We start from the raw sequence: 26,747 nt of genomic DNA on the forward strand, positions 1-26,747 counted from the left end.
TTTCTTGTCTGAGAACTGAAAGTAGGGGGTGAGTTCTCAGTTGCTCCCAATTGTTTAAAAGGTAAGAGAAATAGTAATGTGTAAATTAGTCTTCATGTTCTAGCTGGAAAGTGGAGTGTGCTAGACAGACTACTACAGACTCTTACTGTCTCTGTTAGGTCTACTGCATATGCTATTAGAAGTAACTTAGAGTTTTTTTTTAAAAATAGCTGTGAACATTGATAGTGTCACTGAATAATGTCCTGTAGTCATACAGATTGCTTATATCTGTTAGTTGAGGAAGAACTCACTTCTCCAACAAATTTAGATACATATACTTCCAAATGATGCTTCAAAAATAGCTTATTGTAGACAACATGCCTCTTGTTCTTGTGTGCCCAGTATCTGATACTTTTACTGTCTTAATAACACCCGTTAGGACTCTGTACTCGGCTGTGTGTGTGTTTTGCTATGGTTATAGTAGTGGCTGTAGTGATGGTTTAAGACTGACTTGTCCATTTTTTTGCGAATTTACCTGAGGTAAACAATCGGCTAATTTTGTATGCTGACAAGGTATTCCTGCACACTGTTGAAGTAAAATTCTTGCGTTATTTTTAATACAAATATTTTAAGTTAGTAGATCTTACGGTCTTTGCTTAAACATTTGTATGTCACTTCATGGCTTCTAACTTGGAATAGGTATTTTACTGTGGGTTTTCTGGACTTGAAAGTAATTTCTCAAGTGTGCTATAATTAGGAATTTTACATGTCTATGCGATTTGTGGTTTTGCAAATCTATGTTGATGCTACAGTGATGCTTGACAAAATGATTTCTATTTAGAGTCAAATGTTCTAGATGAGTTGGTTCTGGCTTTATTAGTGGCAAACTAGAGATCCTAACTCCTGAGTTCTTCTGTGTTCTTCTATGTCTTTTTATTTTGAATTTCCTGAAGCATGAATGTAACTGATTGCAGTGGCCTCTGAAACTAGATGGAAAAGTGCATTTGTTAAATATTCTGTACAGTGCCTTATATGAATTATTTCTTGAAAAACAGAGTAGCAGTCAAATTTTGGAGGATGAGCAAAAAATGAAGTTTTGATATTGCTGCCCAACTGAAGATGCTTGGAAGAAAGGAGGTCTATGGGGATTAATGGCGGGGAACGGGGGACATTAGGAGCATTATGACCAGATGGTCCAAATTGAATTACATAGTTAACAAAGCACACTTTGGACCTCTTAATGATAAACGTAAGAACAGTGGCACCACATAAAATGTTTCTTAGAGGACTCTGTAAGCAATTAGGTAGGTAAACTTCTGAATAATACTAGAAGAAAATGGCTGAACGGATTCATAGAGGAGGAGGTCTGGCTAATACAGAGTGGATTGATGTGAACAGTAGAAAAACTAGAAAAAATTAATTTCTTCTAGCCGATGTTTAAGGATGCTAGTTAAGTTCTATTTCTGAGAGTATTTAAATACACATTAGTGGTTAGGTTTTGCTTGCTTATTCCCCAGTATACTGTCTCAGTTACTGGATACTAGAACTTCTGTCCTAGTTGACAGATTGCAGTGCTTGTATTCTAACTTTTTTAGTGGTTCAGTTTTCATCACTTTGTAATGCACTACAAAATCTCTAAAGTACTGACAATACAATAGCTACAGAATAAAAATACCAAAATTTACTATGAGTTGCCAATGAGATAATCACCTTGAAGAGTCTGGATTTTCCTTTTCTAACTGTGGGTAAAAACGTAAGATACACTATGTAATGTTTCTAAATATGACTTATTTGTGTATTTTTAAATGCAAAGATTGGGGGGGGGGGGGGGGGGGGGAAATATTAGGGGCTTCTTTAAAGCCTTCCTTCTCCCCTTCCCGCAAATGGAGTGTTAAATGTAGAATCTTAAAAGAATGTATGTTTAGCAAATTTATCACTAACCATGTAGTTATGCAACTGAGAAATCAGCTTGTGCAAACCTTTTTTAACCTCTAAAGATAAACTTTCATGGTAAGATGAGGTCATATGTGTGGACTAGAAGTATGTATAAATTCAGAAGGAGACATTTTCAAAAGAAGAGAAATTACATCAGTTACATTTTGATGCTACTGATGTGCAAGGTGTACATATAGCCTGAAATAGCAGTGAAGTGCTGTGAGCTCATTCAGCTATTGGCTGAATAGGGCTATTAATATTGCAAGAATAATGACTGACAATGGCAAAGATTTTTTTGCCATGTAGGATGAAATTACATTGTAGCTGAACCAATCTAAAAGCTAGTTGCTTATGAGAAAGGAGGTCATGCTTTCTGCAGTGCAACTACATGGTCCTGCCCCTTTGTGAGCATCTGACTGCTTGAAAATCAATTCAATTTACTAAAATGCCGAATTAAAAAGGATTGCCCTGCTTATACTCTGTGCATGTTAAGGTACATTTGCATTCATTATAATATTTTAAACCCCCACACCTGTTTTCACTTATCTAAAATTGTTATATTTGCAAAAATTATTGCAAGAAAAATTGATCAAGATATATGATGGGGTTTTTTTGCCAAAGACCTTTGCTACAAACATGGCTTTTCTTGTGAATAATATTAGAATGAGTATATAAAGGAAAAGACTTTACATTTTCTTGCTACAAAGAGCTGAAATATTCAGGGCAAGTCTTTTATTAAGTTATATGCTTAATAAATATCATGGAAAAGCTTGCTTTATGAAAAGGTAACTGTTTCAGCTAGTTTAGGGATTAATCTCCCCTTTGTGATGCTAGTTAAAAGTTTTCACACTTGAAAAGAGACTAGTTAATTTAGGTCTCTCATTTCCGTTTGAGGCTGTAGTTAAAATGATGCAAGAGGAATATTAGGCAATGATTATATGTTCCCAGGGCTTTTCAAAAAGCTGAGTGAGTTAGATAATGAAGTTCTGTTGCTTGTAGTTTCCCATGTTTTTTTCACACTTAATTAGAATTTGTTCTAGTCAGAGGAAAGAGAGAGGACTGTTGTTGCACATAAAGTTCATTTCGTAAATCAAATGGACATATTATTTTAGATCAGACAGAGTTCTGTCTAGAGCAGTGGTGTAATCGGCGAACTCCAGCAGTATAGAAAAGTGGATAACTACAGATGAGAGAGAATAAAGCATGCTTCTGGTAATACTTTTCCTTTTGCTCTACCAGCATCAACAGAGATTGGATCATTGAATAAATAGAAATCACCTCTTTCCTAGGTGATAAAGTTTAATTACAGTTTTTCAGATTAGTTGATTCTTTCAGAGGAGAGCAAGTTCTATTTTAACTGCTTGGCATCTCTACAAAGTATTAAATGCTGTGTAGGCTACAGTAATTCTGGAAGACATTGACACTTCTGATAAGTTTTTATTATTGTAGTCGGGTATTCTGTATGTGATTTCGTAGATGCATGGAAATGTTAGAAGAGTAAATTCATCCTTCTGGGGATGAGAAATAGGCAAATTCAGATTGTAAGATTGGGACTGTCTGTTTATCCCAGTTGAGTATAGGCCTCTAGAATGGTACTGTAATGCACAAATAACATTGTAGATACCATCACAATTATTTAGCATTGCAGTCTGTTGTCACAGCAACACCGAGAGAATGGTGGCAAGATGTTCTTCATAAAAGACGTGACTAACAAAGAATATTATGGTTACTGTAGCTCGGTGCTATTCAACTGGCAGTTTGTGGTCCAAATCCAACTTGCTGCCTTCTTGGAAGTTGCAGGGGCCAACCACTTGGATAACATTCATTACTTTGGTAGTTAGATGCTGGCTTTCTTGCACAGCTCAGACCTGGATATCTTCTGACAATATGGTAAGATAATAACGGATGTATGTATTCATTATCTAGTCATATTTTTGATTATTAAAGGAAACAGGATTTGTCATGCATGCCTTTCCCTTTCCTGAGATAATGATAATGCTTTTAGACCCACTTTGTCTCTGTTGGAATGATCCCAAATTCTTTTGTTTTGTTTTTGCGTCAAGCATTTGCAAGGGCTTCTTACTTGCATATAGTGTTGCTTGAGCGTTTGGTCTTTCAAAGCTTCAGCCATGTTTACCTTCTGCTTGAGCATAGCTAAGTAGCCCCGATGGCCCTATCTGGCCTGTGTGGAGCTAGTTTTGATGTTTCTGCATGTGTATAGCACTTTATTCGCAAACTGAATGACTAATGTAAGCATAATGGCCAGTGGGTATGTACAGTAACCTTTTACACTATAAAAATGCTGAATATTAGATTTGACAGACTTGATTTAAAAAAAAAAGTGGTAAGGTACTTGCAATCCATATACGGTGTTGAATCATTTAGCATACCTGACAGCATTTTGGAGTTTCAGCATGCTCAAAATCAGATTAGAGCCAAACTTGACAGAAATGAAAAGCAAAAATTCCTACAAAAGCTTTTCACTGATTGTTTGTTTTGAAAATCTCCCTTTTTAATGTTGTATTGCAACACTTCAGAAGATTTATAGTTAGATATATTAAAGAACGAGCTTGAAGGTGAAAGGGTGCAGAAAGCTAAAGGAGTGTAATACTTAGCTGCTTCCAGCATAAGAGGTCTTCCCCTTCTGTTTTGTGTCAGTGCAGAGCTACCCCTTCTCATGTGCTGCACTCTGTTGCATGGCTGACCATTTGATGAACGGATTTTATCAGCTAACTTGACAGAAAACTGTTAACTTTTCTTCAGGCTTAACTTCTGCCAGGTTAGCAGAGCTGTTTATTCCTTAGCATTGAGTGGAAGAGCTGGTGCAAAGGAGGTGAAGGGAGCATGCAGCTTGGACCCCAGCAGAGTTCCGGGGGAAGGTGGTAGGACCTGCTCCTTTTTTGTGTTAGCAAGTTTAGGTTAGATCAACTTGGCCTAGCTCACTTCACCTCCCATGTGAGAGAAACTCGTTTGACTGAAATGCATCAAGTATCATTGCCAGTGCATTTTTAGGAGAATTGTGTGCTCTACTTTTCCAGCTTCAGATGCTTTTTGAAGCAAAACAGAAGGAATTGATGATAATACTTTGTGTATTTCATTGCTGGTTTCTCCTCCTGTGTACTTGTGTTAGTGGGCACGCTTTTCTGCATTCTCCCTGCTGTGCTGTGTATCTCACACTGCTGAAAAAACTGAGTCAAATTTGAGAAATTATCAGAAGTGAGCTTTTTATACTTTTTAGAAGGGGCAAATGTAAGGAATTGGTTGTAGACTACTTTTAGAAAGTTTCAATCTTGAGGATATTCATGTCATGTTAACAAAGAATGTATTTTTAAGTTCTGTGGCAATCTGTATGCAGGTAGTAAAACTTATTAACGAAAGGGGAGTCCAGTTTTTATGTAGTATGCTATCTTTTGATTCTGCCTTCCCCCCCCCCCCAGTCTAATTACTTTATTGACAAGAAACTACTTCTAATGCCTCAAGTTATTGAGGGTGTTATGCTACAGGTATTGGAGCCCTGTATTCAGAAGTGAAGTTACGATGTGACAGGGCTGTAATGAAGGGTGGGAGTCTGTGATCCTGATGACTTCTCAGTAAATCTGTGCCAGCTAATATTTATGAAGTATAATTTATGTTCCATTCTGGGTTACTTTATGCACAAGTTCTAATGCATTCACCAGTAAACTGCTGGGTGAAGCAAAGAATGATTCATCCAAGTGAAACTACAGAGGAGAAGCTGTCAAGATAGTCTTCAGTTACTACCGTATCAGCTAAACTGTAACTTAAGTATCGGGATGTTTCTTAGTCAACTCACTGTGTTCATGGGAGAACTGTTTTCATAATTTTTCAAACTACTGTTGTGGAGCAAGATTTCATTATGAGAAATACATCTCCACAGCCAGGAAGCTTCATTTCATGTATCTTGCAAGCAAATATTCAGATTACTTATGTTCAGCCCATGGCTGACTAATTTGGCGACACAGATCTGGTGGGACCTAAATCAATGGTGTACTACTTAGTTATAAATCAGATGCTCAAGTTTTGCAGTCGTGTGTAAAGCTGTACGAAGATGTTAATTTTTGTAAATAAGGTACAAATTATACATTTTACAGCTAAAACCTTTAGGAAAAGATAGTCGATCAGAAATTATGAAGGATTTCTTAGATACTGGGAGCAAATTGTCTTTAATATTTACATATCAAAAAAAGACTAAAAACATTGCAGTGAAACATGTACATAAGCTATATATGCTGTATAGACTTGTCCAGTGATTTTGAGGACATGTTTTATACAGAGAAGATCTTCCTTCTACATTTAACTAATTAATATTGGTTTTTATCCTGGCTAATTATTTTCTGGAGGAGTAGTATTGGAAAGTCAGTTCACACAAAAAATGTTGGTTTTGTTTGTGTTTTTAGTGTAGATTCAGTAACTTCTGAAATGTGGCTACGCAACAGAAACCAAAGGAGAAAGAATACATTTCAAAATGCAGAAATGATGAATGAGAGTAAAACAGACTATTTTGGAATAAAGGCAGTGGCATGTGTTCAGTAAGACCTTTCAATGGTGGTGTTTTTTGTTAAAATATCCTTACTGAAATTTGAGATGCAGTAGTTACTAACAAATAAAAAACAACTGTTTATCTGTATTTTAATAGTTTTATGCAACCAGCAAAACCCATGCTATTGTCTTCACAGAAAAATAAGTACTAGTTGCCAGATTGAATGAAAATAAGAATCGCTTCCAAAGATAAGACTAGTTACTGATGATCATGTCTTAGTCAAATAAAATAACATGTATAGAACAGACTGTTTCATCAGACAGATAAGCTAATTATGAAAATAATTTGCTAAATGCCATTTGTTATTTATGCTCTTTTTTGGAGGGATAGGGAAAGGAAAAGATTTCTCCTAATTCTCTTGTCTGCTATGTGTTCTAACAGTAATTTTAATTGGATTTGTAGTGCTCTAAAACAAGGAGAAAACCCAGTTCTGCCTGTTAATTTTGAAAATGGTAGCACTGATAGCGGATGATCTCTTCCTCAGCTTTCTGCAAGGGAAAAATAAATCCCATTTTACAAAGACCAAAAAAACCCAGCTGAATTAACAGACAGTGGCATCTCTGAAAACTAGAGAGGTCAGTACACAAGTTTATTCAAAACCTTTTTCGTGAAAAGTTAAAGAATGGAAGAATAGCTCAATCAGCTAAAAATCGAGTATCTACAAAAAAGTAATCTTTGTTCTTTACCTGTACTCTTCAAACTTTACAACTGGTCCAGTTTGAGCATCTTCCAGATTTGCCAGCAGTCTGCGCACATGGTAGTGTAAAAATACTTGTGATGATGCATAGACATACTGAAATTGTTAACACAACATTATTCTACACTATCTTGCTACTGACTTCTTATACAAGGGATACAACTTTTCTAAGCTTTTTAGCTTATACGGGGTGGAAATACTTTTCTTATTCTCCTTTTGAAGCACAAGTATATCAACAATATAGCAAGAACCATTCAAACAATTCAGTAGTATGATACCAGCTTTTATCCTTTTATACTGTAGTGTGTAATTTTTCATCACTGTTTTTAATAGAAGTCTCGTTTTCTGCAGTGTTTGACTTGTCATGTGAATTTTTACTCTTAAACTGTGTTTTGGTTCTTCAGACAATTATGTGAAGCTATGCTACAAATTTGAGGTTTTCATTGCTTTCCATAGCCTATGTTGTGAAGAAGACCTTAAGTTTCAACTTGTAACAAGCATGCTTACCACTGTTATCCTTGTGAGTTATCAGCCTGTACCTACTCCTGAGCCCAATGAAGGTTCCACCCCTAAATTCTAATCCAAATAAAGTAGTTCATGATGGGGTTTTGTGTCGTTCAAAACAGCAGTCTTCAGATATTGCCCAGTTCCTGCCTAGCCCTGAACATGCCCAAAGTGCAGAGATGCTGATGATCTTTACATTATATTTTCATATTTAGATCTGTATAGAAGAACTTGATATTGAAGTGCTGATGCGTTGAGTCTCTTTCAAGGCTTGTCTTCAACAGGTTTCTATGGATTGGGCTTTCTTCTGCAAATCTGCTCTGAAGAGGTTGTAGCAGCAGTAGTGATGACATTCTCTTTAATGTCTTGAGATAGTGGTTAGAGTAATTCCCAACGATGCTGGAAATTGGGGTCCATTTCCATCCTTCATTTATCCACAGTCTGTTGATACCTCTGCAGTGGCAAAATAAACATGTAAACATTTCTTTCATCTCCATAAAAGTTGATTTGTTTTCTTTTTTGCTTGTTAAGTGGCTTCTAGTGGAAGATAACTGTAGTGTTCAGCTGTTATAGTAAACATTCCAATGAGAAATGTACAAAACCTGATTAAACTTACTCAATATTACAAATCACTTCTGAAGCAGCAGACTTTCTGTAGAAAGATCTGTCTTATCAGCTGAGCAATATACACTCTATAAACTGTTAAGCAGTTCTGCAGTTAAGTTAGGAGGGGAACAAATCTTGTTCCCATAAAGGTCTGAAATAAACAACTTCAATAAATGGACTCAATTTACTTTATGTAGTTAAATGTGAATGAGTCTGTACCAAAATAAGTATATATTTTTAGCTGCTTAAAATCACAAATTCATATAGCATATCCAAAGTGTGACAAGTGTCTGACTGCTGAGGAATGGCAGAAATTTGAGTAAATATTAAGCTATAAGGATCCCCTATGTCCTATAAATTGTAACTTTATGAAATCAGTAGTGCTTATTTTAGGAGTAAATCAGGAACTTTAGAAAGCAATAAATGGCTAATGAAATGGTGAAGCCCAGCTCAGTAGTTAAGCAGATGAATATGGATATCCTTTGTGCAGTGTACAAACTGGAACGTAACAGATGTTTGACTGCCCTGTGTTTAAGACAGGCATAGCATAGACAGCTAATGACGTAGTTTGGTTTCTATGGCAGTGACTTCATGTTATGTAAGGAAGTTGCATATACACAGCCCTGGTTGTCATGGTTCTAGGAACCCTGCTTGAACAGTCCTTTCCTGATCAACATTCAATAATGGCTTTAAAAACAATAAAATATTCTATACTGCAGCTAGCTACTAGTGCTTTTAAAAGTCCTAATCTCTCTTATTTTATTCTTGTTACAGCAATGGCAGTTTCAAGTTACTAGTACCCAATTTAAAGGCTAAATTGTGTCTTGAGATCTTCACTGTGCTTTTGAAAGAGACCTTGAGTTTGGCCACAGCAGTATACAAGTGTGCCTTCCTTTACCATAATCATTTGAAGTTTTACAGGTTATAAGCATGCTAAATTCATGCAGCATGTCAGGCCTAAATTCTACTTTGCTACCAGTTTTCTGCAGAGAGCAAATTGGATAACCCTTGGAGGGGCGGAGAGAAGTAAGCAGTTTCCATAAAGCCTTCAACTGCTAATTACTGAGAGTACTAAAAAACTTGAAATTGTGAAAAATAAATTCTTGTTTAAAACTGCTCTTCTAAAAGTGGGGTCTCTGTAACCCTTTTCTTCCCTGTGTTCCTTCAGTTAAGAGTCTCAAATCTAGAATTGGCATTGGTACCTGAGTTCTGAGCTGTGATAAGGGAATATAGCTGCAGATGTATGCCAACTCGTTGGCCCAATCCAAGGAGTTTTGCTTACAAAACCTGCTCCTTTATCTGATTAAGCTATCCAGTAGTAAGTTTATTACAATATCTAAAGGTTTTGTCTAAAGCATGACACTTTTTTTTAGCATTAACATAGCACCGTAACTAATATATTATCTTAAAATGGTATGCCGGGGTGTGAAGGTGGAGGAGAGGCAGATCTCTGCAGCGTTCTTTGCTGAGTATACTGTATGTCAAACCATATTTGCATTGAACTGAAGGTGAGATTTTTTTTTAAATGGTGCAGCCCATTTAGCAGGTCTCAAAAATGCAGCTCTGTATTCAGATCCTGCCCGTATAGTTCTGCACTCTCCTTTGTGTTTTTTTGACTCTGGTGCTTGTACAACCCTTTAGTGAACCAGTGCCATTCAGTGAATGGGTAAAAATGTAAATGGATGTTGTCATCTTTGCTTTTAACTATATTATATATCTACAACTTCTAATAATGTGTGAAAGCAGGAAACTCTCAGCTGGGATTTTTCCCCTGAGTTGACATAAGATACATCAAATTAAGAACATGCTATAAGGGCTGCCTTCACTAAAAAAAAAAAGTATGTTTTCGCAAGTGTGTGGAGTTCAAAAGAAAAACTTCTGTTCCTTTAAACTTTGAGTTATTTTTCTTTCCCTTTTCCCCAGTTATTAGCTGGTCTAATAAGAGATGCTACTTCTTTCTAGAAGCCTTGCTTTGAGATGTCAGGCTCTTATTTCGTTGCTGCTCCAACATCTTTTTAATCTGCTTACACAACTGTTTTGTCAAAGTTGATGCTTTTGACCAAATCAGATCACTAGATCTTGACTGAGGCTTTCATTTTGAGTGAAACCCCCTTTTGTAATATAGGGTAAGAACACTCTTTGGGATTTAGAAATGGAAGAGGAAGGTGCCGTTGTCTGCTCTGCTGGTGGAAATGGTCTCCCCAGCAGAAGGGAGTTACTCCCATTTTGCTACACCTAGTATGTGAGCAGAAATCGGCGATAGCAGGGTACAGCACAAGAATGGGCAGCATGTACCGACCAAGTGTTGATCCAAGCACTTAATCAGTTGAGTGCAAAATATCTCCATCTTCCTTAGGTTCCTTGGAATCCAGAGGACAGATGAGTTTTCCCTTTATTAATAGGAAAGAATAATAGAGCAGTGCTGATCATGGCAGCACAAAATAGCATGGTAAAGAACATTCCTGTGTGTGGCTTTGTGTATTGTTTGGGGAAATACTAAAATTTGGTAAATAAGCACTATAATAAAATAATCTCTGATTCTCCTCTACTAATTTCTCAAAGACAGCCATGCTTAAAGATCTTGAATTTTGCCCCTCTCAGCCAGATTGCGCTATTCCGGAAACCAAGAATTTTCCAAAATGTAACGTGGTTATTACATTAAATGGGTGAACAAAAATTGTATCTTTAAAGGAAAGAAAGCATTTTCATTAATTTTTTGCAGTATATTTTCTGAATTTGACTGAAAAATATGCAGCTATGGATCTCCAGTAGAGAAAAGTGGAAAGCACAGATACAGGATTGGTTTTTGCATGAATAAAATGGCTTAAAACTAGTAAATCAGGTACAAACATTAGCATTTCTTATATATGTACCTTATAGTAATTTAACTGTTCATCTTTTAAATATTTCACAATGATATGTGGGTATTAACTCATTATTTTGGAATATCTGCTTTGAAGACTTCAGATTCTAAACCTTGGATTTTGAGTTATGCTGAAGGCTAGCAAACCAACATATTTAAACTTACTTGCATGTTGCCAGTGTAGGTTGCCTATTTAAATTTAGAAGAGATATTTACAAATAAGTAAGACTTTTAACCCTCGAGTTTATGGATCCTTTTTATAAAGAGGACATGATTTCCCCTTTTTGGTACTATTACCTATGTCAAGCTATAAGCGGCTTCAAAACATGCAAAATAAAAACTTTATAATGCAAAATTGGCAGGGATTTCTGTTGTCCTGGAAACTGATACCTGCCAGTAAAAATCCTATTTTTTTTAATTTCATCCAGCGTTGTGTGTGTGTCTTGGAAAAAGTACCAATATGAAACTTTGTGGTAGGTTGGGAAGGGCAAGGTACTGTTGTTACTGTTCTTATTTTGTTTAGGATTGCACGCAGCTGTTGTCTGAATAATTGTGGTAGTTTGAAATATCAGTGAATAATCCACTTCTTATATGCCAGTTCCATTTTTCCATTGTTCTTGCAGGGTTTGTATATTTCAAGTGAAGTTACTTTGAAAATTTGTTTCCTGTTTTCTGTCAGCTTTTTTTTTTTACGACTTCCTTCACACTTACCATCCTTTACACTGCGGTTGGTGCGAGGAGTGAAAAATAATAAGCGGAGTTGAGACAACCCTGTGCTGGTTTAATTGGAGCGTTCAAGTTCTGTGTGTTCACACTATCAACGTTATTTTAGTTTTTGCTGTGCTGTGTCATGCTTTCACTTTCTCAAATAAACACCTAGAATGCCCTGCTTCTCATGGGCAAGAGGAAGTATAGTTTTCCTGTTGGTGCTGCATACTCCAGTGAGGTACCTCTGAAGGTCATCTTGTCCAACCCCGCTGCTCAAGCAGGGCCACCTAGAGCCAGTTGCCCAGACTGTGTCCAGATGGCTTTTGAATATCTCCAAGGATGGAGACTCCCCAACCTTCCTGGGCAGCCTGTGCCAGGGCTCGGTCACCCTCATGGTGAAAAAGTGTTTCCTGATGTTCAGAGGGAACCTCCTGTATTAAAGTTTGTGCCCGTTGCCTCTGGTCCTGCCACTGGTCACCGCTGGAAATAGCCTGGGTCCATCCTCTTTGCACCCTCTCTTCAGGTATTTATATGCATTGATAAGTTCCCCCTTGAGCCTTCTCTTCTCCAGGCTGAACAGTCCCAGCTCTCTCAGCTTTTCCTCATAGGAGAGATGCTCCAGTCCCTTCATCATCTTCATGGCCCTTCATTGGACTTTCTGGTAGGTCCATGTCTCTCTTGTACTGAGGAGCCCAGAACTGGACACAGTACTCCAGGTGTGACCTCACCAGTGCTCAGCAGAGGTGAAGGGTCACCTCCTTTGGCCTGCTGGCAACACCCCTCCTAATTATTGTGATTCACAATTATGGTGATTCATTAACTGTTCGTTTTGGGGTTTTTTTTAAACAAACACCCATAGATTATTGCCTGAAATGCTGGATGGCAAAACATAGGAGTGAGCTTGGCTATCACACAACTTTTCCAGTCAAAGAGTATCAAAAACTTCTGCAAACACCTGTGACCAAAGATTTGTAGGCTGATCTCTGGTCGCTTGCATGTAGAACAAAAGCTGCTGGAAGATTCACTAAGTAAGTATTGTCACTTTTTTGGGGGGGCAAAAAAACTGTGAGTCTTTTCTTTTTTCTTAGATGTGGCTGTAGCAACACGTACGTTTTCCGTTGTGCCTTTACCTTTAACAAAGTGGCAACTTGCAGTTGACCAGAAAGAGAGCCTTATTAAAGATGTTGCATCAGTCATCAGGTTGGTTGGTTTGTTTTAGTTGCATGTGGAGTTGCAAACAAATGATTGGGTCTAGTTAAACCATGGCACAGAAAATGGACAAGGGAGCAACCCCTTGATTGGAGAGTCTGCATATGAAGGGGCAAGACAGAACTCTTGAACGTGTCGTCTTAATACACCTGCAGACATCTGAACACTTGGCTCTGCTGTAAATGAGGAGAGGCTTGCTATAATATGATACTGGAGGGATTGTGAAGATGACCGCAAGACAACATCTGTCTTGTGACATAATAAGGTCTGCACTAAGTCTTCCAGTGATTTTTCTCTCTTCAGTCTTCACATGTAGATTAGACTTACTTAGGCACACTATTTCCTTGCTTCCTAGTTATTAGTGTACTTTTAAGTCTGGTTGGGCTGCTCAGCTGTGTCCTTGACACTCTGAGCTGAGTTATTTTAGTAGCCGTGACTGTAGATGCAATGAAGTTGATCTTCAGCCACAGCTATAAAAATATGGTGAGAATAAAAGCCATGTAATTTTCTGTCCACTGTTATTTCTTGGTCACGTCAGAATAAGTGTCTGCTATGCTGTCGGGCTAACAAAATACCTATTTGTCAGAAAAGTGTAAGCTTTAGTAAGCTTTGCCTGTAGCGTGTAAGAATGAGCTGAAGTGTAGTTGTTGCTACCCTAGTGCAAATAAGTTGTTTCATTTCATCATTTGTAGCTCTTCTTACCTGGAAAGACCTGTGGATATGGAGTGCAAAATATCGTAACTAGTGAAAGAGAAATATACAAAATTCTCCATTATGTGCTGGCTAATCAGTAATTACTGTTTTATTTGTCAAAACATGTAGCTTGATATCTAACTGGACATTGTGTTATAGCAAACAATGGTTATTTTTGTGTGTTTAGAGGATCAGTTGGATACTGTTTCTGAAAAGTTTCTTATTCTTTTCAGAAAGTAAATGTACATACATGTTTGTTTAAATAACTTTTGGAAAACTAAAACAGTATCTGTCATCACAAATCCTTCCAAATTGAAATACAGAAAAGTGTATGTATATCCAAGAAAAGAAGCCATGTGTGTAAAATAGAAAATTGATTAGGAGACTCGCTTCTAAAAGAAAATACTTAAGGATGTTTGGTATCTACTCAGTGCAGTTGAAACATCAAGGTCTGCTAGAGTTTCCTATATATGATGATTTCATGGAACTTTAATTGTTGTCTTGCTGTGATTGCTATCCTTTTCTTGGGATTGTCTTATTGTTTTAAGCTTGACTTCTTAGAATATTGTCTTTTTCCTTCTGTTTAAACTTTTTATATGCTTATTTTTAACTTATGGTTTAATTATATTGCTCCCCTCCCCAGTATTTTTCTCTTGGCTTAAATTTAGCCAATGTATATTGCTTTATTATAGCAAACGTAATTGTCTGTAATTATGAATAGTATGTGGACTCTTCTAAAATACTTCATGCTGAAAGGAGACATGAAGCATTCTATTCTATTCTGTTTTATTGTGGAGGGAGTATCAAACAGAACACTAGGATAGATCGTATCACAAAATAGATCTTAGGCAAAGTTAAAAATCTAGGAAGGACATTGATATCCAAAAGATGACTGTTCATAGAAATGCATAAATGCACGTTTTATGTGCTTGCAAAAATGAGTTCTTGTAATCTGTTGTGTGGTTATAGATGGATAATGCACCAAAACTTTTTGGCCACTTTCAAACTAAACAGCAGGAGAAAGGCATAAGTAGCTTTACAAAATTAAAGGTGTACCTCTTGTCTCTGTCTTGTGAGGCTTTTTAAAATCCTATATTCCAGAACATTCAGCTTTCTGGCATCAGGCTGTCGAAAGTATTAAAGCATTTATTGAATCTTAAGCATGTGAATAGTTAAGTTGAATTTGCAGGTATACATGATATGGTGTACCGGCCTCAAAATGCTCAGTACTTATAGGATTGAGGCCCCAGTAAGCATAACAGAAGTCAAATAATTGTCTGAGTTAATAGCATACACTTACTACAAATTAGAGCTCTAAAGAAAATTACAATGTAGTGTTTCTCTTCCTCTGTCAGCTAAACCATAGGAAGAATGGGTTGTAACTAGCAAAATGAGTAATTGTTCTAGGGAAGAATGTGTGTGATTTACATTATTCGATGAAATTGTAGCCATCCCTCAGTGTTAAATGCATGTCCAGTATTTTGAGTAGGCCACAGAAAGCAAGATGCAGTTGGGTAGGTAACTTAGTGGGGTTCCCTCTTGCAAGCCCTTCCAGGGCAGAGCTGGCGTGCTCTGCTTCCTAGACCACGCCCCTCTTCCCTCAGGCGGTTTCTACCCCATCGTTTCTCTCACTTCAGCTGTTTGTTTGGTTTTACTGGGTACGGATCTGTGAAATGCTAGGGTGTAAGACCCAAAATTGCCACCGAAATTTCCAGAGCATGGAGTTGTAGCTGAAGTTTAGGAGCATGGCCTTTTCTCTAAGCATATATTGGAAATATGATATATTTCTCAATATTTAAGCTTCCTGTATTGAATGCAGTGAGATTGTGAAATATTTTCTTCTAGGCAAACTCTTAATAAAGATTTGAACCAAATATTAGCTTTACAGTAAAGAGAAACGAACTAAAGGGCTTCATGCCCAGAAGTGCTGCTTCTTCATCTTTTGGTATGCCATTTCATTGGGGAACAAGACAGTTGTTAAATGTTTATTTTACGCGAGCAGGAATTAGAAGGAAACAAGAAGACTCCCAGAGTGTAGTAGAGATCACTGTTAATTATGTTACGTTTGATGGATATTTAAAAAAAAAAACCACCCCACACTTTATAATATGATTGGTGTAAGAAGGTAGTTTTACCTAAATGATTTAATTTATTATTTACCATTAGAAGTAGCAAAGAATTTTTTTAAAGCAACACTACTGAAGGAAAAACGTATCTAGTTCAGTCTCATTGAAATAAGTGATTTTCTTTGTAATTTCTTACTTCATACAGTAACATGTAAACGATACTGAGAACGGTTTATGCTAGTCCTTCAAAAAGGAATGTGCTTTGAATACAAATCTCTTTAATAATCTGTGCCTACCTGTGAACAAAAGGATAAGGAATTCTTGTCTTCTGAGTGACCAGATTATCTTCAGTTTTATCTAACGCTTTGCTGTCAAAGATATTATGCATCTCAAACTGTTACGCATCCTTGAAGTCATGAATTCTGATATTTTTTCCCCTCTAAAACCATAAAAGCTGTCAAACAATGGAACTACTGTATTTTGTACTTCAGTGGAATTGCAAATTCCATAAGTAATGCTCATAATCCAGAGTGCAGTAATCACTCCAGTATGCATCTCAAGAATATTTTACTGTTTTGATGGTAATTATGTCTGTTTCCTCAACAGTTATTTTAAAATATGTACTATATATTTACAGATATATGGAGTTTGGGGGTCATCCTCTTCATGTTGGTTTGTGGACAACCACCATTTCAAGAAGCAAATGACAGTGAAACTCTGACTATGATAATGGACTGCAAATACACAGTGCCACCTCATGTGTCCAAAGAATGTAAAGAGTAAGTAGAGTACTGAAGAACTTGGAAGCATTCATAGAAGTGGATTCTCATTACCTTTGGGAGTTCCCCATACCATATTATCAGCGTGTGGAATATTCCTTGCCTGTTAATAAGATATTATGACTACTGCTTTTGCTTAGTTGTTAGTGTTTCTTCACATCGATTGAGTAGTTTCTTGGGCACCAGTATTGCATTTTTTTATTCTTTGTGTCTCTTCTTATTAAAGGTTAATCCCATGATATTTTTTGCCAGTAGATTTTTCCCGCACTTGTGTGAAACTTCATTTTGATTTTACACAATGTATTTTTCTTTTATGTGTCTCAGTTGTCATGCATTTTATAAATGATTGAAGAAGCTGCTCACCACTGACTGGCTTTGGCCACCATTCTTGCTGGACAAATTACAAGGTGTTGCTGAGAGTATTTTGTGGCAGGGGTTAAAAAGGTAATGATTCCTATAGATTTCTGTTCAAAATACAAGTTGTCAAAAGCGAGTGTATCACAGCAAGTTTTGCTCATCTCCTACTGAAATTGCAACTCCAAATCAACATTCTAGGCAGTAAAGGGAGAATAATATTCTGTTTGCAAATACCATATGCCACTTGGGAATCACGACTCATTTTGATGTGTTGTTTTTCCACAGTATTCACTGCAGCTTTTTTGTTGTTTTTTTATATGCTCCAATATTTCCCATATTTCCATATTAGTTAATGACCTCTTCAGTCCTTTTAATATATGTCCCAGTTGCATCACTTAGACTATTTTACAATGTTTGGCTGGGTTCTTGAATCTGCAATAAAGTATCTTTCCATTTTCAGTATGAAAGTCCAGATGCCTTTATAAATGCTTGAAAAATGCATTTGGTCCAGTCAAAAGACCTAGAGCAGCATTCTGTTATTTGACACAGAATGAAATTTGTTACAGCTGTGGTCATAATGACACTTCATCTGGGTGGTCCAGGAATCTAATGCATCACATGATGCCATAGCTGGTTTTCGTGTCTTGTCATTAGTGTCTAGCATTTCCAGTAACATGGAAAAGCTGCTATCAGTGTTCTCAACAGCTTGAAGAGCTTTACATACAGGAAGACTTTTAAAATGCAATACAGGAAGAGGTTTAAAAGAGAGCTCTTATCAGTGAATTCCATCGAGTAAATCTCTTGAGATGCTGCATGCTGTGCTGAGGCCAGGAAACTTATTTTTTGCAGCCTTTCGCTTAATATATTGGCTAATGCTAATTTGCTTAAAGGCCCAGGTAGATCTGCTTTCTCTACGCGATGCATCAACAATGTACCATCAGTTACCCAAGTCCTCTATAGGTTAGGTTTTCTTAGGGAAAAGACTTTGGGAATGTTTAAACTTCCTGCTTGGAGTGAAAGCATTCTTGGTGGTTTGCGATGCATAAGCAAGCTTAAAGCAGGAGGCACATGTGGTGCATTTGTGTGGTTTTACTACAGGTGTAGTTTAAAAAAAAAAAGTCAAATGAAGTATATAGTTTGTTCCCTTCCTGTCATAATATTAACAAAAGCAAAGAAAATCAAGGCTCTCATGTCTCGCCCCACCTTCCCTTTGGTAAAGGCAGAGACCACAGCTGCTAAGTATATATGCGACGTTCTTTTTTTTTTTTTACAGTAGAATTTTAAGAAGTCTGAATTAACCTCCATTTTTAATTTGATACATCATCTCATACTAAAAAAAAAAAAAAAAATAAATATTGTGATTACCTTTGTGGTCAGCCTTGCAGTTTGAAGTTGCATGGTGTAGTACAGTTAGTGCAATAAAAAACATTATGTGAGAACTGCAGAACTTTTATTCCACATGTTGGAGCAATGAAGTTTCATTGAAACCTTGGCAAGAAAACTGTATATCCATGTTCTGTTTGTTGTGCAAAGCCAAAAATACCTCCCCCAAGAATTTTTCATGTATAGTAAGTGAAGAGAGATGTGCTGTGCTAATCAAGTCGTCTTTCTCTGTTTAGTTGGGGAATTTATGCACTTCCTTTCCAGCACTTGAAAACATTCAGTATCAACCCATTAGTAGGTTTGTCACTTCATCATCCCAGATAGTGTTGTGTGTAGTTTTTTTCTCTATGGATAGAACAGACCACTGTTCTTTCAGGGATACTGAAGAATCAAATGTCTGATAGCTATTTCAGAATAAAATATTTCTACTTATCTTGCCATTCCATACTCTTGTTGACAGCAGCAATAATAGAAAATTATATTTCTGTTACTTTACAGACCAGCCTGTAGGCCATCTATGATAGTTGTCCTATAAGACCTATTAAGAACAAACAAACCAGAAAAATCAGGTTAAGAATGTAAGCATAGTAAATGAAAACTGCAGTGTTTGATATCTATACTTTTTAATAAGTAAATTGTTTGTTTCAGTTCAGCAATATTTGGAATGTCTTTGAGAATAAATAATTTCCCATCACATTGTTTACTGTAGAGACTTCTAAAGATCTATGTGGACTGTCAGCAGAAAATTTCTTCCTAATGTTGCTCTTACAACATTTTAAACATGTTTTTAAACATGTAAGTGCATTTTGTTTAGATTTATTTTTTTATTTGCAGTCTAATTACACGGATGTTGCAGAGAGACCCGAAGCGAAGGGCATCTTTGGAAGAGATTGAAAACCATGCATGGCTCCAAGGAGTTGACCCATCTCCTGCAACAAAGTACAATATTCCTCTTGTGTCATATAAAAATCTGTCTGAGGAGGAACACAACAGTATAATACAACGCATGGTTCTCGGTGATATCGCAGACCGAGATACAATAGTGGAGTAAGTTGTCAATTTTCTATATGCAGTTTGTTTTGTGCATCTGTCATGTTTGATTAAAGAATGTTATGAGAACCTGGGTACTTCAGTGTTTAAATATCAAGCCACTGAGTTAACAAACAAAATATTACAATCTTGCTCTGTGATAGGATATTCTAGGATGAGGAATAGTTAAGTAGACGCATCCTTCGGGAAAAACTTCAAGAAAATGTGTTGGAACAGTGTTAGATTCCTGCAGTAGTTTGCCATCTTGAGTAAACTTAACTGCTTTGAAATCCATGCTTTTTACTTGTGCTTCATATCTCATGCATATTTGGAGATAATAAAGTTCTAGCATTTTTCCCTTAGTATGTTTCCAGTATACCTGAATCTTTGTTAATTTTAAAATATTATTCCTTTTATCTATATAATGCAAAATAGTCATTGTCATTGAGTGAGCTTGCTAGAAAGCTGTGTAGTTTCTTCTAATAGACTAAATTAGACCAAATTCCTAAAATATTCCCAAAATTGAAAGAGGACTTAATTGTTTTTTCTATTTGTTTGTGTTTAAGCTGGAAAAACTGTTCCTATCTTACCATTTGGGGAGGGGGGGAAGCAGCAGTCTTGCTTCTTAAGCTTTTAGTTGCCTAACAGTGGCATCCTTTCTGTTAGAATGTCTGAATGATGCTTACTGGCTTATGAACTTAATTTTACTGTAAACTTAATGCGACCACCCTAAATAATGAAGGCTTTTCCTCCAGTTGTTGCATAAACAAATTTAGTACTTTGTGGTTGAACGTGCCAGTGGGAAAGCCCACCATTGGTGCACAACACTAATGAAATACAATTTTATCATTTAAAGAATGTTCAATAAAGGAAGACGTACTTCATTTTTTTGGATGATATTCTAAAGATATCCTTATCTAACTATAGTTGAAATTACTAGATTTGTTGGCTCTTTATTTTTCATAAAACCAAGACATGCTTGTCAAAACATCAAAAATATACAGTTTTGTTTTCAGGTGGTCTTCCTGCTATGAGAAGTACAGCAAGGTGTGAGATGCATGTCCAATTTTCTAAAAACCATTGATGTATGGTTTATTTCATGTTTTGTACTTTCCTTAGGGCATTGGAAACTAACAAATACAATCACATCACTGCTACTTACTTCTTACTAGCTGAAAGGATTCTGCGAGAAAAACAAGAGAAAGAAATTCAGACCAGATCTGCAAGCCCTAGCAACATCAAAGCTCAGTTCAGGTGAGAATTTAGGAACCTAAATGGCTGCTTTTTTTTAAACCTGGCTTAATGAGAATATTATTGAATTGCTCAAGTACTTCTTCCTTAAAAAAAGTAAAATACTTATTAATTGCAAATTTTAAATGTCTTTAAAGTGCTGTGGACACTTCAGAAGCTGTTCGGAAATCAGTTACCAATAATATTTTCAATTCCTACCGTTTTTGGGAAATGCCTAATCAATTTGAAGTCTGTATCTGAAATAGTAAGTTTTCATACCTGCTAGGAAAGGGCATGTTCATTGACCTTCAGTTCCTCATACAAATTGCGTATGTAGTGTCCCTGGAAAAAATCTAGTTGCATAATCTGTAAACATGTTGATGGGGAGTTAGTTATAAGTGAGAAATCACTCTGAATTTGATGTTATGGTTTAGTTGTTAGCATTGATTTCTAATGGACCAAACATTCCCTAAATCAAGCTTAGAGCAAACATCTGTACGTTATGTTCTTTTTAATGTCAGTTGATATGCCTGTTGTCTAAGGAAAACTGTTGAATTAATAGCTTTAATCACCCATTTAAAGATACCGCAATAGATTTGGGGTAGCCCTGTACGCTAGGGAGTATTTTGATTGTCTAGAGCTTAATGATGGTGATGATAAGGTTGAGTGTTTATGGGTAAGCATCAGGGTGAAGGCCAAGAAGGCAGATATCATGGCGGGAGTCTGTTATAGACCACCCAACCAGGATGAAGAGACAGACGAAATATTCTATAAGCAGCTGGGAGAAGTCTCGCAATCGCTAGCCCTTGTTCTCGTGGGGGACTTCAACTTCCCGGATGTCTGCTGGAAATACAATACAGCAGAGAAGAAACCATCTAGGAGGTTCCTGGAGTGTGTGAAGATAACTTCTTGACACAGCTAGTGAGTAAGCCAACTAGGGAAAGCACCCCACTGGACCTGTTGTTTGTGAACAGAGGACTTGTGGGTGATGTGACAGTTGGAGGCTGTCTTGGCCACAGTGATCACAAAATGATAGAGTTTTCAATTCTTGGAGAAGGAGGGGGGTCAGCAGAGCTGCTGCCTCGGACTTCCGGAGGTCAGACTTTGGCCTGTTTAGGAGACTGGTTGACAGAGTCCCTTGGGAGGCAGTCCTGAAAGGCAAAGGAGTCCAGGAAGGCTGGACACTCTTCAAGAAGGAAATCTGAAAGGCACAGGAGCAGGCCATCCCCATGTGCCGAAAGACGAGTCGGCGGGGAAGACAACCAGCCTCGCTGAACAGAGAGCTATGGCTAGAACTCAGGAAAAAGAGTTTATGACCTTTGGAAGAAGGGGCAGGCAACTTAGGAGGACTACAAGGATGTCATGAGGTTATGCAGGGAGAAAATTAGAAGGGCTGAAGCCCAACTAGAACTTAATCTGGCTACTGCTGTAAAAGACAATAAAAGATGTTTCTATAAATACATTAGCAACAAAAGGAGGGCTAAGGAGAATCTCCATCCTTTTATTGGATGTGTCGGGGAAACATAGTGACAAAGGACGAGGAAAAGGCTGAGGTACTTAATGCCTTCTTTGCCTCAGGCTTTAATAGTAAGACCAGTTGTTCTCCAGGTACCCAGTCCTCTGAGCTGGAAGACAGGGATAGGGAGAAGAATGAAGCCCCCATAATCCAAGGGGAAATGGTTAGCGACCTGCTGCACCACTTAGACACACACAAGTCTATGGGGCCGGATGGGATCCACCCAAGGGTACTGAGGGAGCTGGCGGAGGTGCTCACCAAGCCACTTTCAATCCTGTATCAGCAGACCTGGCTAACCTGGGAGGTCCCCATTGACTGGAGGTTAGCAAATGTGATGCCCATCTACGAGAAGGGCCGGAAGGAGGATCTGGGGAACTACAGGCCTGTCAGCCTGACCTCAGTGCCGGGGAAGGTTATGGAGCAGATCTTCAGTGCCATCATGCGGCACATACAGGACAACCAGGTGATCAGGCCCAGTCAGCATGGGTTTATGAAAGGCAGGTCCTGCTTGACTAACCTGATCTCTTTCTATGACCAGGTGACCCGCTTAGTGGATGAGGGAAAGGCTGTGGATGTTGTCTACCTAGACTTTAGTAAAGCCTTTGACGCTATTTCCCACAGCATTCTCCTGAAGAAACTGTCTGCTTATGGCTTGGATGGGTGTATTCTCAGCTGGGTAAAAAACTGGCTGGATGACTGGGCCCAAAGAGTTGTGGTGAATGGAGTTAAATCCAGTTGGCGGCCGGTCACAAGTGGTGTTCCCCAGGGCTCAGGACTGGGGCCAGTTCTGTTCAATATCTTTATCAATGATCTGGATGAGGGGATCGAGTGCACCCTCAGTAAGTTTGCAGATGACACCAAGTTGGGCGGGACTGTTGATCTGCTTGAGGGTAGGAAGGCTCTGCAGAGGGACCTGGACAGTCTGGATTGATGGGCCGAGGCCAATTGTATGAGGTTCAACAAGGCTAAGTCTCACACTTAGGTGCACACTAGGTGCACTTGGGTCACAACAATGCCATGCAACGCTACAGGCGTGGGGAAGAGTGGCTGGAAAGCTGCCCGGCAGAAAAGGACCTGGGGGTGTTGGTCAACAGCTGGCTGAACATGAGCCGGCAGCGTGCCCAGGCGGCCAAGAAGGCCAATGGCATCCTGGCCTGTATCAGAAATAGTGTGGCCAGCAGGAGTAGGGAAGTGATTGTGCCCCTGTACTTGGCACTGGTGAGGCCGCACCTCGAATACTGTGTTCAGTTTTGGGCCCCTCACTACAAGAAGGACGTTGAGGTGCTGGAGCGTGTCCAAAGAAGGGCAACGAAGCCGGTGAAGGGTCTAGAGAACAAGTCTTATGAGGAGTGGCTGAGGGAACTGGGGTTGTTTAGCCTGGAGAAAAGGAGGCTCAGGGGAGACCTTATTGCTCTCTACAACTGCCTGAAAGGAGGTTGTAGCAAGGTGGGTGTCGGTCTCTTCTCCCAAGTGACAAGTGAAAGGACAAGAGGAAACGGCCTCAAGTTGTGCCAGGGGAGGTTTAGATTGGAGATTGGGAAAAATTTCTTCACCGAAAGGGTTGTCAGGCATTGGAAGAGGCTGCCCAGGGAAGTGGTTGAGTCACCATCCCTGGAGGTGTTTAAAAGACCTGCAGATGTGGTGCTTAGGGACATGGTGTAGTGGTGGACTTGGCAGTGCTAGGTTGACGGTTGGACTTGATGATCTTAAGTGTCTTTTCCAACCTAAACGATTCTATGATTCTATTTTTTTTTCAGTTTGACGAAAACATGATTAAAAAAACCTTATAGTAAGGTTTCCTGAGATTTTTCAAAGCTTCAGCTTGTGGCACAGTAAGACTAAAGGGGAAAGTGGGGTTCTGGCATCTAGTTGGTATTGATATGTTCAACCAGTCCATTCACTCTGCAACCAGTTATCAAAGCATCCTATATTTTCAGTTACAGCAGCATATGCTTTAAAAAAAAAAAAAACCACACCAAAAAACAAACACAAGGCAAATAGTATAGTTTCTACCTGCACATTGATATTGGAGGATGCATGTTTGGAAGTTATTTTTCTTAACTCAGGAAGTTAAAAACAAAATGTTTAAGTGTTAGACTATGACTAGGGATCTGCTGGTATTGAAAAAAATCTTTATTGGCCCATCTTGACAATCTTTCCAGTGAAGATGGAGGTTGTGCTTGAGGCATTTCCATTAATTTTTGTTCTCTAACCTCCAGTGTCTTCAAAAGTTGCCTTTTAGGTTTTGGTAAACTATTATTGGTAACTATTATTAGCAGTAATAATTGTTAGTAGCTAATCTCTTTAATGATAGAAGAATATTAAGTGCTTGTGCTGATGTTTAGAGTTGCTGTCTACATTCAGTGTTGTTAATCTGTCGGTAGGATTTAGAGAAAAAGGAAAAATAGCTTGTTCATTCCAAAGGTTTCCTTGTGCAACTTTCATGCAAGGTCACATGTGAAATCATTTAATAGGAATGATAATAGGGACATAAAAGCTATGATGTCCTTCTGGTGCATATCCATATTTTCCTTGGCCTAACTGATAAAAGTAAGGTAATACCACCTCAAGTTCAATCTAGGAAAAAAAGGACACTTGTTACAAATTAAGGGCGTGCACTTTGGAAAATAGGTTAAAGATACATCATCTCCATTGATTGTTACCTTGGATTTAGGCTGAGATTTTGGAGTCTTTTTTAGAGGAGTCTCTCTTCCGAATACCATTCCATCTACCTGAATAATGAGTTGTTTCTCTCTGAACCTTACTGTGATTCTCAACATCTTTGTCATCTTCAGATGAGACGGCACCCTGTGTTGTGTACTAGGGTAGACTGAAATTTTGTTGCTGCACTTAAGTGACCATTGAGTGAATGACCTTTTATGTAGGAAATTTTATCCTATGTTGTGTGGTTACAAGTGCTTTAGAAGAGTTATTGTTGCAGGCAACTAAGGGTTGCCTACAGAACCTAAATGGTCTGGAGCTTGGTGTTACGGAGCTTACCTCTCTTCAAGGGTAGTACTGTAACTTTCATTCTGCAGTTCTCTCTTAATGGATCATCCTCTTATGTCAGTTTCTTTTAAAAAAGAAATCCAAGCAGAGCATCAAATGTGTCTAATACTAAGTGTTAGTTACAAAACATATTACAGGAAACCTTTGAGTTTACCTTCAAATGAAAATTCTAAAACTACAAAGTCTGCTTTTAAATTGTTTTGGTGTTTTCTCTGCATCAGTGCCACCGTTTCAGTAGAAGAGCTGCTCCAGTTGTATGAGGAACTGGAATAAACAAGTTCAGTGAATCTAAATCTTGATATGAATTTGTAAAGTTGAATGGAGTAGTTGAAGCCTGCCTTATGAGTATGAATTTTCTTTTCATGACAAGGACATCTGCCTAAACTCAAACTCCTGCCCTTAACGGTCCCAGGTATTCCTTGTCTTCATGATGGTTCTAAACTCAAAGTGTTTATGTAGAATGACCTAATGGAAAAGACAACAAAGTAGCGCATTACTTTGATTTTGAGACTTCCAGAGATTTAAAAAAAAAAAAAAAAAACAACCAACTTGCAACCTGGAGCTTCCCTTCTGTCCCACTCTCCCTTCAGGCCTACTGGGAATAAGGGGTGGGGGGGAAGGGAAGGGAGGCAAACATGGGCTGCTACGAGAGATAAACATACTGTAGTGAGGAGGTTTATTGCCTGGAAACTACAGTACTGTTAGATACTATATTTACCCTTTATTGTGACAGCCACAGAACTCTCTTCCTTTTTTTGCTGACAAACCAGTCTGTTCTTAAAGCATGGTAAATTCTTGAAACGTTTAGATTTTCATTTTCTGTCACTTTTGTAGTTATGTTTCTAATTTATTTAAGTCCTATTTGTTAATCACTGACAGTTGTTTGTGTTTAAAATACCCAGTGTAGCACAAGTCATCAGAAAACTAGGTCAGTGGTTTCCAGTGTTTCTGGAGTCAGCTGGGGCCTAAGGGAGGATGCTAGTGTCAAACAAAGGAGGACCACAGCCTGGGCTCCGCTTCTTGTCTGGACAGCTTGGGTGGGCGCAGCAGTTGTTGTGTGGCCTCCTTCCAGGCAGAGCTGCTCACTGGAGGGAAACTGGTGGGAGGGCACCAGCAGCACCCAGTGCCCCGCGAGACAGGAAGGAGCCTGTGTGGCTCCTCCCAGGGAGTAGACTACATAGGCTCACAGGGGTGTGTTGGCATCCAGGTCCTACTGTTAGAGGATCCTGGTGGATTTTTGTATTCCTGGTTTGTTAAGCGAAACTGAAGCTAGCACTTCAAAACAAAGTCTGCAGTTAGGCTTGATGAGTTTAATGTTGGCTTTAATAAAATACTCTTCTTCAAAGTTCATACAGTTGGGAAGATAGTTGTCAATTGTTACCTGTGTAGACAGGCATCTCACACTTCAGGATCCTTTTCTATCCAGCCGTTACAGAGGGAGACTTGAGCAAATGCAGTCCTACTGCAGGTGCTTCCATTAACTTTAAACACTTAAAAAGAACATGTTTAGAATAAGAATATCAAAGAGGTGTCTGAGCTTTCCTTGTTTCTTCAGCTTGACCTCTTAACACAGCGGAGATCAGGAAGTTGGGGTGATCCTTCTGTCTTCGTATGCAGGCTGTCCAA

The 26,747-nt window shown here is 38.3% G+C and overlaps 1 protein-coding gene across 2 annotated transcripts in view; it reads left to right on the forward strand.

Moving 5' to 3' along the window:
- Positions 1-26,747, forward strand: part of SNRK (SNF related kinase) — a 46,171-nt gene that overhangs the window by 14,226 nt on the left and 5,198 nt on the right. For both annotated transcript variants that reach the window (XM_076331110.1, XM_076331111.1), the window contains exons 4-6: positions 16,456-16,597; positions 19,172-19,384; positions 20,486-20,620. In XM_076331110.1, the coding sequence (XP_076187225.1) occupies positions 16,456-16,597; positions 19,172-19,384; positions 20,486-20,620 (490 nt within the window). The remainder of the gene's footprint in view (positions 1-16,455; positions 16,598-19,171; positions 19,385-20,485; positions 20,621-26,747) is intronic.

Source organism: Aptenodytes patagonicus, chromosome 2, assembly GCF_965638725.1.
Source record: "Aptenodytes patagonicus chromosome 2, bAptPat1.pri.cur, whole genome shotgun sequence".
Lineage (NCBI taxonomy): Eukaryota > Metazoa > Chordata > Aves > Sphenisciformes > Spheniscidae > Aptenodytes > Aptenodytes patagonicus.